The sequence below is a fragment of the Condylura cristata genome, unplaced genomic scaffold (genome assembly GCF_000260355.1).
Source record: "Condylura cristata isolate star-nosed mole 26May11 unplaced genomic scaffold, ConCri1.0 scaffold00021, whole genome shotgun sequence".
Lineage (NCBI taxonomy): Eukaryota > Metazoa > Chordata > Mammalia > Eulipotyphla > Talpidae > Condylura > Condylura cristata.
This window is the reverse complement of record NW_004567122.1, coordinates 5823498-5840665: the sequence shown is the minus strand read 5'-3', so window position 1 is coordinate 5840665 and position 17168 is coordinate 5823498. Positions and strand designations below refer to the sequence as shown.

The 17168-nt window shown below is 38.2% G+C and overlaps 1 protein-coding gene across 1 annotated transcript in view; it reads left to right on the top strand.

Moving 5' to 3' along the window:
* Window positions 1-575: 575 nt before the first annotated feature.
* Window positions 576-17168, top strand: part of ZGRF1 (zinc finger, GRF-type containing 1) — a 38310-nt gene continuing 21717 nt past the window's right edge. Inside the window, exons 1-8 of the mRNA XM_004686482.2 lie at window positions 576-638; window positions 1734-1814; window positions 5139-5198; window positions 6754-6939; window positions 8168-10388; window positions 12845-12918; window positions 14832-14873; window positions 16914-16997. Of these exons, the coding sequence (XP_004686539.1) occupies window positions 618-638; window positions 1734-1814; window positions 5139-5198; window positions 6754-6939; window positions 8168-10388; window positions 12845-12918; window positions 14832-14873; window positions 16914-16997 (2769 nt within the window). The 5' untranslated portion in view covers window positions 576-617. The remainder of the gene's footprint in view (window positions 639-1733; window positions 1815-5138; window positions 5199-6753; window positions 6940-8167; window positions 10389-12844; window positions 12919-14831; window positions 14874-16913; window positions 16998-17168) is intronic.

Here is a 17168-nt window from a genome sequence, read left to right as displayed (position 1 = left end):
CAGTCCTCCATTGGTAATTTTTGATTTCCAAATTTCCACAATAACAGTTCTATCCGGCAGCATAGGATAATTATAGTGCTTCTTGCAAGGGTATTGAATGTTTTCTTTGCCCAGTACTACAGTGTATGTTTGGTGCTAGAGGCTGTGGTATATTGACCTCAAGATATCAAAGAAAAAATTTAAATGCAAGGGGGCCATCTTGTGGTGACCACAGCAGTTCAGAAAACTTAAAAAAATTGATGCTCATTCTCTAAGAAACAGAGGTGGGGAGGGAGAATTACATTTCTGACATATCTGATGGCACCTTCCAAAAATGTTTGCAGACTATGAATAATTCTATATATTTCACTTAGTTTTCTTTTTGCTGGAAAATTATTTCCCACACTTTTGTATCATGCTTTGTGTCCTCAGTGGCAAAAGATTTTATTACATTTGTGTTTCCCTTAGAAGACTTAGATTCCTCTCTTGGGTTAGCAATTTACGGAAAAAGTTGTCTTTGATACTTACTCTTTTGATCAGCATTGAATATTCTTCGCCATTTTTCATTTTAGGTGATATAAATATTGGAATAATTACTGACTGTGAGCCTGACTGGTTTAGAGCTGAAGAATTAAACAATGGAAAGCCAAGAATTTATTGTAAGTCTTACCATTTTTTGTTGTTTCCTTTCTTTCCTTTCCTCCCACATTTCACAAATGTCTTGTTAGGGTACCAGATTTAAAAAACAAAAACAAAACCCTAACTAGTAGCACTCTTAGTCAAATTTGAATTCCAGATTAAAAATGAACACTTGTTGTAGTTACATGTATATCTCAAATGTTGCCCTTTACTATACCTTTCCCTAGTAACCTTTTCTTTTGTTCACTATCAATCAACAGTTTGTTATATAAAGTCCTTTGCATCAAATTCTTTGGAATTTTCTTTCTCTGGAGGAACTAGTATGCCTCTTTTTCTAAACCAGTGCTTCATAAACTCAGTATATTGATATACCTTTAAAAATTATTGAGGATCCACAGAATTTTTGTTTATGGTGCTTATATCTATCATTTTTCTTTCACATTAGAAATTATCATAGAAATGTGGACAATGTATTAAGTCATTAAAAATTAATTGTTAAAGAGATCAAAAACAGCTGTATTTTCTAAAATAGCACAAAAAACTTTGATAATGGTATAGCTGCTATATAATTTTTGTAAGTCCCCACAACATTTGACCCAATAGAAGACAACTGGATTCTCAGATCTGGTTTAGCATTTAATCCCGAATTGAGTCTTAAAATATTGCACATATACAAGTCTGGGAGACTCTACTATGCACGCCCAAAGGAATGCAAATGAAAATAAAAATAACACCATGAAAATAATGTTGCCCTCAGAGACCCCTGAGAAAGTCATGGGCCCTCTGTTAGCCTCCGGACTGCACTTTGAGAACTACATACAGCGTGAGTATGGACATCCCCAAAGTTTCCTTTCCCACCACCAATAGTTTTGCACCGAAACTATTTTTGTTTCTCATTTACCTTTTCAGTAAGTTTAGCTTTCCTTTTGTCCCCCACATTTTATTGCCTGCATTCCTTTAAAAAAGAAAAATTGATGCTCTGTTATAGTTTTGTGATATCTATGATTTTATTTTGATAAAAGGTGTCTTTTCTATTTAGAAAGGGTATATAAATGTGTAGATTCAGATACAGAGAAATAGAAACCATTTTTTAACTCCATACATTTTAAAATAAGGTACTGTATACTCATCAAAAGATGAAGAAGTCGAAAGTGTGGCAAGATGGACTTCTGAAGGTCACTCACATGGGAAACAAAGTAAGTGCAAAGCAGTTGACTCTGGAGTCCAAAAGGTATGTTCTTGCCATTTTTAAAAAAAAGATTTATTTTTATTTATGCATCACAAGAGCTGGGTTTAGGTGAGAGGTACAGGGGTTGAGAGGAGACGGAGTGGGGAGCAGAACAGGGGAAGTGACTGAAACACACTACTGAGGGGAGCAGCTGGAGTGACAGGAGAGGTCTGCTGCTCTATGTGGGGCAGTTCCCTGGCCCGGGATGGAGCTTGTGCTGCAGGGGCTGCCGACTGCTTCATACTGCTGAGACCTAACCCCTTGCACCAGCAGTGAGACTCTCGTTCTTCCCTTTGCACTGAATGTTAAGGAAGATTTTGTACACAATAAAATGTTAGCTATGTCTGTTAGTTGACATATATGAAAACAAAGTTGTTGAGTGAGTAGTACCACATCAGAGTGATAAGTTGTGCTTTATACAAAGCCTAGTAAATACTTAATGTTTGAATTGGAAAAAATCTGTTCTCATGAGCAGCTCTTATGAGTGCTTGTCAGGTGTCTGTGCGGCAGTCCTTTGGACACCCCTCTGCGCTCCCACACCCCCCCCCCCCCTAACCCCCCCCCCCCAGTTCCGCAGTTAGATTTCACACACTTTTGCCTGTCCTTTGGCTTTGTATCTTTAGATTTCATGTTTCATAAATGAAAACATCCTGTATTTGTCTTTCTCTTTCTGATTTCTGTTGCTTAGCATCACCACCTCCAGTTCTGTCCACATTGTTGCAAATGGCAAGATTTCATCTGTGTTTACAGCTTGACTAGTATTCCATTGTGTATACATACCCCATCTTCCTCATCTTTCTAATCTTCCTCATCTGTCCTTGGCCACTTAACTCGTCATGCTTGACTGTTGTAAACAGTGCTGCAATGAACACAGGAGTGCAGATTTGGAATGAGCATTTTTGTATTCTTCAGGTAGATCCTGAGTGAGGAATTGCTGGATCATACGACAGATGAAATCATGAACCTAATCTGTTAGGTACATATAAAATAAAATATGACAAGTACCTTTTAAAATACAGGATCACTTTTGATACTAAAAACAACACACTACTTTCAAATTGATTGGCTACCTAATTTCTAAATCTTACAATCTTACATCAAAAGCATTGACAGTTTTTTTATCAAAGCATTGGGAGTAGCACAGGATGAAAGACTTCACTCAAGGGCCATATAGACACTGAGAAGCCAAGAGGGGCTCCCTGTGGTTGGCAGCCAGATCCAAAGGCAGTCTCCTATTGGTTACCATTCCTCAGTGGTAGGCATTGAGGGGCCTAAAAAAAGTGGGGTCAATACAGAGGGAGACCACCCTGGGGGAAGCAGTTACTGGGGATGGAAGCCAGGGTGCAGTGACCAGGGGCTTTGCCAGAAGCCTCCACTATTCTTCCTGGTGGAAGCACATTCTCTCTCTTCTAATATCTGCCTGCTGTTTCTAACAGATACTGAATCTGTTTTCAGCAGATACTGGTGACCCAGTATGTTCCTTATACGGGGATGTCAGCCCCTGGTAAGAGACCCCCTGGGTGACTCTACACCTGTTGACAAGCAGGAACTCTGGGCATCCCTGAGAATAAGGAAAGCTGGGGATCTCACAGATTGGCGGAGGGGAGCGAGATGCCTTAGCTGTCCTGAAGTATGAAACCGTCTGGAACCTTTAGTGGGTGATAAGCAGTTCAATGCGGCTGGCATGAAGGCCCACAGGAGCCACATCCCACAGGCCTGGTGTGCCCAGCTTGTGCGTCCTGTGAAGAATTCTGGGCAGAAGAGTGGCAGTGTCACGTTTGTGTTTGTGTCACTGTGGCAGCAATGTCTAACAAAACTTTTAAGTTATATAGGGTAAAAGTTAGATTATAGTTAGGAAAACTTGTAGTGAAAAGCCTATAAAATAATGCAGATAAAAAAATGATGGTTTTCTGACCAAAAAGGCACTAAAAATAGTAATAGAGAAAAAGGATTAGAGAGAAATTATGGATTATTATTAAATTTTCACATTTTGGATGTGGAACATGAGGAGAATCTATGAAGACTTTGGTTTCTGTATAATGCTTATAGTGCTGGAATAAATTCCCTATGAAAGGGAAGCACAGTTGGGGGAATAAAGATTTTGCATACCATGTTGAGCATATGAAGTTGCAGAAATTGGCGTTAGGGGCCTAGAACTCAGAAAGAGGGTTCTGGACTGCTGATCATGATTGGGTTTCCCGGGCGTTTGGGTGGTGCTTCAAGTTCTCACTCACTTATTCAAGAGAGGTTTTGGAACATTTGTTATAAATTAGGCACTTTCCCACTGTTGTAGGGCATGAAGAAGCAACAAAACAGGAAAGTCCATGACTGTGGAAATTACATGGAGGCGACAGATCAGTAAGCTAAATGGACACACACACACACACACACACACACACACACACGTATGTGTCTAGCGGGGTAGGGAGGCAGCTAGGAGTGGACACACAGGCAAGAATGACTGTGAAAGGGATAGGAAGGCCTTACTGGTCACCAAAGGCTTCTGTCCTGACTCTTTAGGAGCTGTGGAGACAGGCAGGATCTGAGCAAAACTGACAGGCTGCGATCTGTATGGATGCGGATGCTAGTGCGCAGGGTCGAGTACAGAAAGTAAAGACTCGAGTAAAAAGTAGAGCCCTCGGAAATACCAATTTTAAAAATAGACTCATCGCGCTGTAATTCGCACACATGCAATTTAGTGGCTCCATTCATACAGTTGAGTGGTCCTGAGTGTATTTGCAGCATTTTGTGACCATCACCACAGTCCATGCCAAACAGTCGTACAAAGCAGTAGAAATTGCAATATTTAAGAGTCTGCTGGAGAAACTGCTATGAAAAATGGCGAGAGTGACACAAGGAGAAGCCAGCGACCAGTAATAACCTTCCGTTCCTTTTGCACCCACACACCTTACAAGCAGCTGGTGTTATTCCTTGTGGGCCATAAACTGTTGTTATAGCCCAGGGGTGCTGGTGACTTTGAGCGACACTCGTCTCCGCACTCCTTCCCACCTCAGCGTTCCAGCCTCATCTCCTGTTTGTCCCCTCTAATGCATTCCAATTCCATGTTCCTTTTCATTCCATTCCGAGATTCTCCTGGTGGCATTAAGGTTCTTGAGTTTCTCATGCATGTAGATGCTTAGTAAATACTTGAAATAGATGTGTTTCCTAACCCAGGTTAACACAGAGGGAAATCCTGTATGCTTTATTTACATACCAGTTTTTGATTTGCTATTGAAGATGTTCAAGAAAACAATTAGTGTTCCTTTTTAACACTAATTTTGTTTCCACACAGGCAATTTTATATGGTGACAAAGGAGAATGTTTGGACAGTATATTTCTTAAATGCCCTGAGGTATTTTAACATTTCTTTCTTATTCTTCAGTTGTTATTTTAAAATTCCTTTCAATATTTCTTCTTTGAATATGGTTAAGTAGTATAATCATGGTACCAACAGTAATAATTAGAGTAAATATTTATTGAAGAATCAACCAGACCAAGAGCTTCTAGGTCTTCTCCCACTGAATCTCCACCCAGCCCTGCGGTTTGTATAGCTCGGGACGTGGCCCAGAGGTGTTAAGTAAATGATCCCTGTTCACGGTTACAGTGTGGGCTGAGATTTGAGCCCGAAAGGTCTTGCTGTAGTCTGATTCTGTAACATGGTTTTGCTAGGTAGGACTACTTACTTTGTGAAATAATTCCTGTTCAACTTTTGTTAAGTACTTGTTTTGTGCTTTTCACATGTTGGAAAAAGGAAGAGAGGGAAATGCAAGGTACTTTTGAGCGTAAGAGTAAAGATTTTAGAGGTGGCCATTCTGGGTTTGCACCCTTCCTTGCTGTCTGACTTATATACTACAAAATGCAGACCACTGACAGACTCCCTTGGTTCATCTGAAAATTAGAAATAATTTAAATAGAGTGTTAGTCATCGTTACAGTGATTCTAAAAGTGTGAAAGTGCATATTCTTGTTATCATTATTTAATATTTTAGAGTTTTATGTGATTTTTAAAAATAAATTATTTTTTTAAAGATTAATTTTATTTATTTATGCATACAAGAACGGGGGTTTACGCCAAAGGTGCAGGGGGTGAGAGGTTTCACCAGAGACCAAGCAGGGAGTAAAACAGGCAGATTTACTGAAATGTTCAGCTGAGGGGAGCAGTGAGCAGTTGGGCGAGACAGGGAGGTCTGTGCCATGTGGGTCAGCTCTGTGGCCAGGGGTCGAACTTGTGCTGCAGTGGCTGGTGATAGTTTGATAGTTCTGAGACTTAACCTCTGCACCATTAGGGAGACCCTTATAAGATGGAGAAGCACTGTCTCAGCAGGGTCCTTAGATGGTAGAAACTACTGTTATTTTAAAATCACCTCATTAGTAGAAATTAAGTTGACACAGATTTTGTATATTTTGAGTAGTATGATAATTGTCTTATCCTGTAGGAAGAGATGGTAGCAAGTTCTGTATTGTGTTTACTAAGGTGACTTGCAATGCTTATTAATTAAGCAACTAGTAATTTATAATATTTAATTTGTGAATTCTGAATATGTATGTAATTCACATTCACTCATAAACATATTTAATTCTTTTTACTACCTGTAATTTTAAAAACTACCTTTAGTTGTATGGATTCTAAGTGAACGCCATAAGAAGAGCTTACGTCTTTATGCCCCCAGCATGTAACAGAGGGTCTCAGATAGATCCTCCTTGTTGAATGAATTGATAAATTTTTTTGTTCTATTTTCTCCTTTTTGTCCTTATTGATAGTTACCTTGAACACAGTAATAATTTAGTTTTAATTACTTCATTCAACAACTGTTTATAGAATGTTGTGTCTTGCTAGTGAACTTAACAGAAATACTTCGATAATTAATTAGAACTGTCTGATTTTGACATTTATTCCATAAAATAAAGGTGAAACCTGGAGATGACTTAGAAAGTGATCGCTACCTAATCACAGTTGAGGAGGTTAAAGTTGCTGGCGGCCGAACTATGCAACAGAATGTCATCCAAGAAGCACCAGCATTAAATTCAAGACGGATCATGTCATTGGGCCGGTCCCTTGGATGTCAGCCTGCTGGCTTAAAAAGGAAGCTTACTGTAAGTCTCCTGTGGGAAATAATACAGCAGTATACATTTATGCGTCGGATGGCCAGACAGTGGAGAAGGTTTTGCTATTAACGAAGATTCGGAGTAAATGAATTTGCAACAGAGGGATGCTGGGGAGAGCCATTGGGAGCAGCTCTGCCTGCCACTCTCTCAGCCCAAGCTGTGGTCACTAGGAACAAAGGAACAAGAAAATTGCATGCAACTGAGTTTTTGCTTATACTGATTAATAAGTCACTGTTGAAAGCAAGTTTTTGAAAACAAGTTTTCCTAGTTAGTAAAGAACATGAGCATAAGCCAGTATGTCCTTAGAGAACAGGAGTCAATTCTGGGAGAAGTTCCATTTGCAGAACTTGTAACATCCTAAACTCCATATGCAGAGTACACAGGTATTCTCCAAAAATGCCAGCTCCCTTTAGGGCTGCAGGCTTCCAACACATTTATAAGATCATTTCAAGGAATATGGAGTTTTGAAACAATTGTATTCTCATTAAACATGGTACTGTATAGTACACGCTTAGACAGAAAGAAGATAAACTCTAGTTATTAAAAAATCTTAATACAAATAAGTGTTTGCATTTTACCTTAGCAAATTTTCTTTTTTTTTTAAGATTTATTTATGTATGCATTCAGAACTGTGGTACAGGCCAGAGGTGTGAAGGGTGAGAGTATTCACCAGAGACAGAATGGGGAGCAGAACAGGCAGATGTACTGAAACACACTGCAGAGGGGAACAGTGGGTCAGTCAGGAGAGGTCTGCTGTGCCACGTGGGTCACCTCGCTGGCCAGGGATTGAACTCGTGGTACAGTGGCTGTGATAGCTTCATAGTGCTGAGCTTTAACCCATGCCACCACCAGGGACGGCCCTTTCTGCTTTTTTTTTTAAAGATTTATTTGTTTATTCGTACAGAACTGGGGTATGGGCCAGAGATGCAGAGGGTGAGAGGATTCACCAGGTACAGAGTGGGGTGCAGAACAGGCAGATCGATGAAGTACACTGCTGAGGGGAGCAGCAGGCGGGTCAGGAGGTCTGCCTCACCATGTGGATCTCCTCCGGGGCAGGCGGGGATCGAACCCATTAAGTGGCTTAAGCTTTTTAATGCAGTGCTTTAACCCGCTGCACCACCAGGGAGGGCCCCCTTTCTGCTTTTTTTTAAAGCTGTTTTGTTTCACATTGTCTTTGTAGTTTATGGAAGAGCAAATAATTGTTTAATGTTTTCAGGGTTTTCAAGGACCACGTCAAGTGCCCAAAAAAATGGTTATCACTGAGAACTGTGAATCAGCTACATCACCTGCGGCTAAGAAACCTGGCCATGTTTTTCTTTCTCCAGTCTACACGACATCACCTTTGTTTTCTACTGCTGGGAAGAAAGAGGTACATACTACACCAACAGATCTTGATAACACCGTGACTCATGACAGCACAGGGACAAATACCATGCCTTTTTCTTCGGTTGTCACTACTCCATCCTTCAACTTTAACTCTGAAATGCTCACTGAAGAAAAGTACTTTTGCTCTCCTGTCAGTTCTGGAGACCAGCAGTCAGGGTCTTCGCTGATGAAGGAGGCCCTGAGAAGAGATGTTTTGGGGCCCCACTGTTCAGGAGTTTCACAAAACATCAGAAGCAAAGCCAAGATACTAGCTCTTCTGAAGGCCTCATCGACTAGTATGCCTGGAGAACTACACTGTGAGACCACAGAACGTTTTCCTCAGCTACAACCACAAGAAAGTTTAAGAACGCCTACTACAGCAAGCTGTGTAAGTGAACAGGAAGAGTGCGTCGAGGGGGAGAACACAGCACGTTCACATTGCCAGCGGCCATCAGAAAACACCAGGAGAAATAAAAGCCGGTGGAGCGTGTATTTATCACCACAGCATTTACCTGTACATTCTCCTACTGCAGATGAAAATGATATAAAAAGGAAACACACAAACCAGGAAGATAGCAGAAATTTAAATTTCAAAGACCGTTTGATACAGAAAAGGATACAGCTCTTTGAAACCTGTGCCGAAAAGGGGAAACAGGATAATGAAGACACTCTGATAGATGATCATCAATTTTGGGGTCAAGAAGTAAACTCACAAACGCCTTCGTTCTGTGAAACGAGTAGCTTACACGTTACTTATAGCAATGTAGAAAATGATGTTTTACTGCCAGAATCTGGGGCTCACAGAAATGATGAGCTACCTGTAAATCAGAATGATCCTATATGCATGACAGACTCACGTCTCGTTAGAGAAAATGTGCAGAAGAGAAATATACACACAACACCAGAAAAGGACTGTAAACAAGCAGTAGCAAATCTGCCTGAATCTGAGCAGCTGGTGATTGAATCTTCTCTAAGTAACAACTCTCAGGTCTCAGATAGTGTCAGTGACATGTTTCCAAATACTGGTCATCAGCGTGCTAACAGCAGTCATGAGCCTACAGGTAGTGTAACACAACCACTTGTGGAGGTGTCTTTTAATCTGACCAATTTTGAAACCAGTGACACTGAGGAGGAATCACAAGAAAGCAACAACATTTCCCAGAATTCAGAGGGCTGGGTAACAGGACCTTTGATTCATGGTGGTCATTCAAGTGTCCAAAAGAGATATGAGGAAACCAGCTGTGAAGAAGGTGGCAGTGAATACTCACCTCTCTCATTGCCTACCAGGGGCAAGCTTATGGAGACATTTTCTTTTAAAGAGGTTCTGCCATCACAGTTTTGTGATAAAACTCGCGCAGGTTTTGACACAAGACCTTGTAATGTGGTAGACACTGGAAAGGAAGCAGACAGTGACTCATTAAACCATTTTGATTCATCATTAGAGTGGCCAGATGATGTTTATGTAGATAACAGTGAAGATGCTGATCAGCCTACCCAACAAGTCAGAATTAACTCTGATTTAGCTTCACTTCCAAATAAACCTAAAAGTCTAAACACAAATTTACATACACTTGATTTAAACATGGCTACTGATCAGACTCCTAAAAACAACGTCTCTTCAGAACAGACTCAACCTCAAGGAAACGATAAGAACGATCAACAGATTTTACCATCACCCTCTGTAAGTGACGGCAGTGTCCAGCTGTTAAACTCTAATCAGAATCAATCTGAAGAATGTATTGCACTTGGTAAATCGACCAGTGAAGTTTCAAATTCTTTGTTTTGCCCTCTGGGAAAAAGACATACTACTTCCAGAGACACAGAAGTATATATTCCTGAATCTGAAGATTTAGGAAGGACTAGGAGTTTACTCCATGGTCCTACTGAAGTAGAAACTAGAGAAAAACACAACTGGAACAGTCCTAGAAATTCTTCAGAACTTTCTGAATTGGTGAATAACATTTCCCTCTTAAAGTCACTGTCTGAACACAGTACAGCTTTGGAAGCCTTGGAAATACTGGGAAAGCAGCAAGAAAGTATGCAGGCTTATGTGCCAGAGAGGAGTTCTGAAGGTTAGTTAGGATGGCACACTTGTTTTCAATCGTTCATGCTCTTTTTATTCCCCCATGGTGGAAATATTTAATTGTGATCTTAATTTTTTGTTTGTTTGTTTTAAGAGAATACTGACACTTTGTCAATTTTGCTATGACAAATTTTTTGTTAAAGGAATGTAACCATTTATACTGTCATTTTACATGAAATTCTTTTTTACTATTTTGATTCTTTTGACTTACATATGTTATGTTCTTTAAAATTTTTAAAATTTTGAAGTAACATTGGTTTATAACAGATTTCAGTTTGTAGCATTGTAATTTGACATCTGTATATGCTACTTTATGTTAGAGGATTAGTCTCTTTAGAGTCCAGATGATGAGAAGATATTTGCTCTGAAGGCTACATTCAAAAAAATTACATTGTATTTAAATAAGTAATAAAAATACTTTGTGAAATGAGGTCTATAGAGGTTAACACATTAAAAGTAGGTCTCCTTAACCACAGTCCTTCAGTCTACTTCTTGAAATCATCTATAGTTTCCTTCTAGAAACTCCTTCCAGAAGTATTCTAAGCATATATAAGCACAATCTACATGCATATAAGCAAAACAAATATGTGTGATGATCCATTCCTAACATTCATTCATGGACCTGTGCTAGGAGGTACTTTCTTAAAAAACATCTAGAGTTAATATTGATATCTCTATTTAATTTTCTTAAACCACAGCATTCTTCCTCTATTCCATTCCATAATTGTGTTTTCTTAGTCCCCAAACCATCAACATATGTCCTGCCTGTCCTACAGTACATACCTACACGGTTCCCACTGTCACTAGTATGAAAAACCTTTATAGTCTTGTAAAAATCACAAATCCTTTGAAGCTTTCTGTTTTTCAACTATACTTAAGGTAGAGAGTTGGAGCACTGGATTCAAAAGTTGGGTTGCTTTTTTTTCCTTCAGTGTGATTATATTAGGATTTGGTATAAATATGTTTATAGTTGAGTTCATTGTTTATATTCAGTATGAGGGCTTTTTTGCCCATTCTTGCTGATTTACTTTTTATTTCTTCTGATGTGAAATACTAATTTCATAAGACAAACCTATATAAAAACATGCAGATCCCTGACTTCTATTTTATTCTGATGTCACTGTTATAAATAGCCAATCTGTTACATATATTCTTTTTACAACTATCTAACAGTTCCATACATAATTCTTGTGTTCCCTTATTCAGCAAAAGATTTAAAACTCTATATGCTTTAGCACCTTGATTTTCACTTAATAATATATCCTGGAAGTCACTTTGTATCATTTCATTGGACTCATCCTCATTTATTTATACTATATAATAATCCACAGTGTGGTAATTTTGAATTTTTTTCTGGAGTGAAGGTAGAAGGAAAAAACATCACTTTTCATCTAATACCTTTAAAAAGCTCTGTTTAGAAATAACATCAGGTTCCAAAATCCACTTTTTTTTCATTTATTGTGTTTTTTTATTTTAACTGGAAAATAAAATGAACCCCAAAGTAACAGTAAGCTAAAAAAGCTTACACCAACCATACATGTATATACATATATATGTATATATATATATTTTTTAACAGCCACTTTTAAATGATTGTCTTCCTGGTGAGTTAGATAGGATTAAGATTATTGATTGTATACTTTTTCTTTTAAGAAAATATAACTTTTTAAAAAGATTTATTTATGTATACAAGAACTGGAGTACAGGCCATAGGTGCAGGGGTGAGAGGACTCACCAGAGACAGCGAAAGCAGAACAGGCAGAATGACTGAAATACACTTCTACAGGGAGCAGCAGGGAGACAGGAGAGATCTCCTGCACCCTGTGGGTCACCTCCCTGGCTGGGGACCGAACTCGTGTTGCAGTGACAGCAGACAGCCTCATAGTGCTGTAGTTTTACACCGTGCAGAGGCCCTGATCATGTTTATCCTACTCACCACTGCTCCAGTAACTGGCACACTATGCGTAGAAAATAATTATTAAGTATGTGTCCCACACCATAGATAGTCTCACAAGTAGCAGTAAGTGCTTTTTCCCCTTTCTGCATGCAAACACAGCAGCAGTATAATGGTGTTGTGACTTTCTTGCTTCCAACAGATCTTCAATATTAATTAACATTAATCAATATTCATTGGTTAATATTTCAACATTTCTAGTATCATTTATTAACTGTTGACCTTCTTTTTGAATTTTAAAGAAAAGGAAACACTGCCTTTACTACTATAATCAAAAAAGATTTCATCCTACATTGTTTTGCATGTTTACCATGAAAATATTTGTTCACTAAGAATTGAATATGCATAATCCAGGTTCAATAACTACCAAGATCTTGCCTCATCTTAAAATTTAAGTTATAGTCCTTATTTCATTCAGTTAAAAAAAATAAGATCTTTAGGGCACTAAAATGTGTGCAATGTGACTAAGCCTTTGATCTTGTCCGTTGTAGCTAGGAAGCCGTTGACTACCGTAGCTTCACAAGCTATAGCAAAGTCACCTCATCTGAACCGAGATGCTCAACAGGTACATATTTTTTCTATTGGCATATTTTAGTTTGATACAGAATGTTCTATAATTTGTTATGAGATTGTAGTAATGTAGAGGGTCTGAACAGTCTAGGTCATGGCCTCCGCCCCTTTGTAGCTCAGTAATGTTTTCATTGCATCCTCAATCAAATACCTACAGTTCCACTTACTAAGAGAAATACCTACAGTTCCACTTACTAAGAAATTAGTAATATTAAAAAACTTAACAAGTATTATGTCCTAAGGAAGCACTAAGGAAGCACTGTGGCTTTTTTCTCCAGATGTGAGATATAATTGACATAATATATACATATTGTGTTAACTTAAGGTGTGCAACATAATGACTTAATGTAAGTGTATATTGTAAAAATGATTTCACAAGCATTTTGCCTTAAATAAAGACAGTTACTAATGGAGTGTGTACCATGGTTGGGCATTACTCAATTTCTCAAACCTTGGGATAGGTTTGATTTCTTTTCCACATTGATTTGTATATGGTACAAAACAGCTTCACAAAGATAGAATGTTATTGAAAGAAATGATGTCAAATCTGATGTTGAAACTGAACTACCTTTGTGTTAGTCATTCACTCAGTGGCTGGCAGAAATATTGAGAATTTCTCTTAAATTTAAAATGCCTGTGGAGTCACTGCTGAGTTGGTTGTATTGTATCCAAAATACCTTGTTGCAGCTGGAGAACCATGGTGATAATATAAAGGGCAACAATACTAATTAGGGTGAATGGAAATTCTGCAGTAAAAGACATCTAGATTAGTCTATTCTAAATTAGTCATCTAGAATAGGGATGTTGCTTTTGGAGGGAGAGTTTTTTTCACTATATGGCACAGATCTTTCAAGCAGACATGTTTCAAAGAAAAAGTGAAATATTTCTACATATTTTATGTAGAATTTTACTATTTTCTGTGTCATGATCCTATTTTGCCCTTTAATCTTTATTTATTTTTCCTTTTTTTAATACAGAAAATAATGAACAACAAAGAAAATTTAATCCTATTACCCAGATATATTATTGACATTTCTAGCTTTAGGGAGGCCTATTTTTGAAAATACAGTTGAACCAGTGTGCACAAATAGTTTTTAAATCCTTTCAATACATTGTATTGTGTCACACTTTTTTTTTTTTTTTAAAGATTTATTTGTACATACAGAACTGGGGTACAGGCCAGAAGCTCAGGGGAGGTGAGAGGCTTCACCAGAGACAGAGTGGGGAACAGAACAGGCAGATTGACAAAGTACACTGCCGAGGGGAGCAGCGGGCGGGTCAGGAGAGGTCTGCCATGCCATGTGGTCACCTCCGGGGCAGGCGGGGATCGAACTCATGCGGAAGTGGCTTCAGATTCTCAGTGCTGTGCTTTAACCCGCTGCGCCACCAGGGAGGGCCAATTGTGTCACACTTTTATAAGCTATTCTTAAACTTTTGAAAGGTCACTTATATCATGTGGGTACTCTATGCATTGGACAAACAGCTTCCTGTTCTGGACATTTAGATTAGTTCCAGCATTTTGCTATTCTAAGTAAATCTTTAGTAAAATGATTTTGCACATAAATCATTGTTTGCATTTTAAGTTATTGTCTTAAATTATTTTCCAGAAGTGGAAATAATAGCTTGAAAAACTAAAAACAATTGTCTTAGTTAACAGTTCTGGTGAGTATATTGTCAAATCTGAATTCTTACTGTTTTATAATATGAAAATTTCACTTTATACTCACCAGTACTGTTAAGATTTTTAAAAATCAACTGAACATAGCATTTAATCATCGTCTGCCATCGTTAGCTTCTGGGTTTGTTAGTGATGGTGTTGTATGTCTTAGTTCAATACAAATTTTGTTTTATTTTGTAACTAACTATTGACTTTTGGTCTACTTTCCATACTAATGTTCTGTTGCTAAGATGCTAGAAGAAAATGAAGTTGAACCAAGAAGTCCTTTGCAGGTGAGTTAACTTTTAAAACATGGAGTAGCTAGAAAGGACTTTTTGGTTACAACCCAGCAAAAGGCTGCCAAACGCAGCATGATCAAGACAAACCAAGATAATGTGAAGCTTAAAGTTTGATGCAGCAGATATTTTTTTAGACCTTGGTCATCACAGTCAGCAGAGAAACCAAGAAGCAAAATGAACCAGATATGCTGACTTGAACTGTAGTCAAATTTTAGAAATTCAAAATAAGTAAGCCAGAAATTTTCTTTGTAGTATCGGTATCACAGACACTCGTTTGAGTTACCCTTCCTACTGGGCGTATGCTAGGTGCCTTTAGACACGTGTTTGGGTCGATCTCTGGATTTGGTACACCAACACATCCTTTTATTGTGAAACTAATTTGGCAGAGTTGCAAGCATTCCCTAACCCAGGAGTTGCTACTTAAATACAGCTGCTCCTGCAGCTCTTGTCTTTAAAACAGAGAGACAAGCAAATGCACACTGAGGTGACCCAGCCAATTTAACTCTAGCTAACACAATCAAATGTGTAAAACGAGGAATTGGCAGCTGCAGAATTTTGCTTCAAAGTGATTGCTTGCTATTTTTTTCACTTAAAAAGTAGCTTAAACGTTTTAAGGCCAATTATTACGAAGTGTAATGCACACTATCACATATTTTCCTGCAGGGTGAGTTACCATTTAAAATAAATGTCACATATCTTGGGGGGGGGCAGGAAACTATTGTAATTTTACAGCCTGCAAAGGTCTTACAATCTTTTGTCAAAAAAATGTTTTCAGAGTTAAGGAGCGCATTTGTATTTTTGTCTTAGTATAGTTCTCTGAAACAAGCTATTCAGGGATATTAGTGATAGAAAGAACTTTAAGGAACTTGAATCTAGGCTGCTTCTGGTCACGGCATCTCCTCACTCCTGCAGTGTCAGTAGCTACGCAGAGCAAAGGTGTTCTTCTAGCAGAGGCAGGTTATGCTAACTAATTTGAAAACTCACTAAAGTCCCTGCTTACCTGTGGTTTTGCATTCTGAGGTTTCATTTACCTACCAGTCAGCTGTCCTCTGAAGAGAATTATATACGTAAGGTGGTTTGAGAAGGAGAGAGGGAGACAGCAAGCGAGCAAGAGGGAGACAGCAAGCGAGCAAATGAAATAAACTGCAGTGCGTTACATAATCATTCTATAGTCAATCTGTTATTGACCTAATTTACAAATTAAAACTATATCACAGTTATGTATAGATAGGAAAAAACATAACTAGATTGTAGCTATACAGATAGGGAAAAACAATACAGAGTGTGCTCCTGTCCACGTTGTGGGTGTGCTCTGGGGTCCTGGCACCCCCTGGAAAGGGGAGCAATACTTACTGTATCAGAACACTTTAATTCCATGACAGGATTGAATTTCTGAAGTACCTGTTAAGTTTCCTTGCAAATATAATGTTATTAAAGATAAGTGACCATTATTTGAAGACATGCACTACCTCTTCAATTGAGGAAGTCAATTTTCTCCTTAAATGTTAAACATAAGAAGAGATTCTGTAGTTGAGTTCATTTCCTAAGTTATGATTTATATTAGATATTATGGTCATTTTCTACTTACCTGATAAACTAAAAATACTAGTTGCTTTCATCTCCATCCTATATTTTATGTTGCTAAAAGTGGATCCTTTAGATAAATTGTTAGCCTGCTTACCATTTTTCCTCCTATAATTTCATACTAATTTTTCAGATAAACAGTCCAGATTTATGTAACTTAAGTATCAGGTTTCATGTGTGAGTGATTTATAATATGCGCAACAATTTTTCCAATGTTTGAATTGAAATTTTAGAGTTCTAATATGGTGGGTTTTTAAATTAATAAGCGTGGGACCCTCTCTGCTAGAGGGCTTTCTTTGCCAGGTGTTAGGTTATATGCAATGACATGGATAGAGAGGGTGAGTGTGCTTTCAAAGGGCAAACTTTACGTGAAGTTTGGGGAGTATTTTCCCATCAAATTCATGAGCCATGTTCAGAACAGTCCTAACACACATTGCTATTTTACTTCAGTTCTTTTCGTTGGCAAGTGAAGAAAAACCTGCTTTTCTACCTGTTACATCTAAACAAAAGGAGACCAAAATCTGTAACCCTAAGGTAAGAACACTTATTTTTTTTTAATTTAATTTGATTTAATTTAATTTTATGCACAAATAGTTTGATGGTAGCATTTTTTTTTATATATATATATATCATTTTGTACATTTTTTCCCCATCTCAATTGTAATCCCCGCAGGTTTCCCATCACCAAGTCACCCATTTGCCATC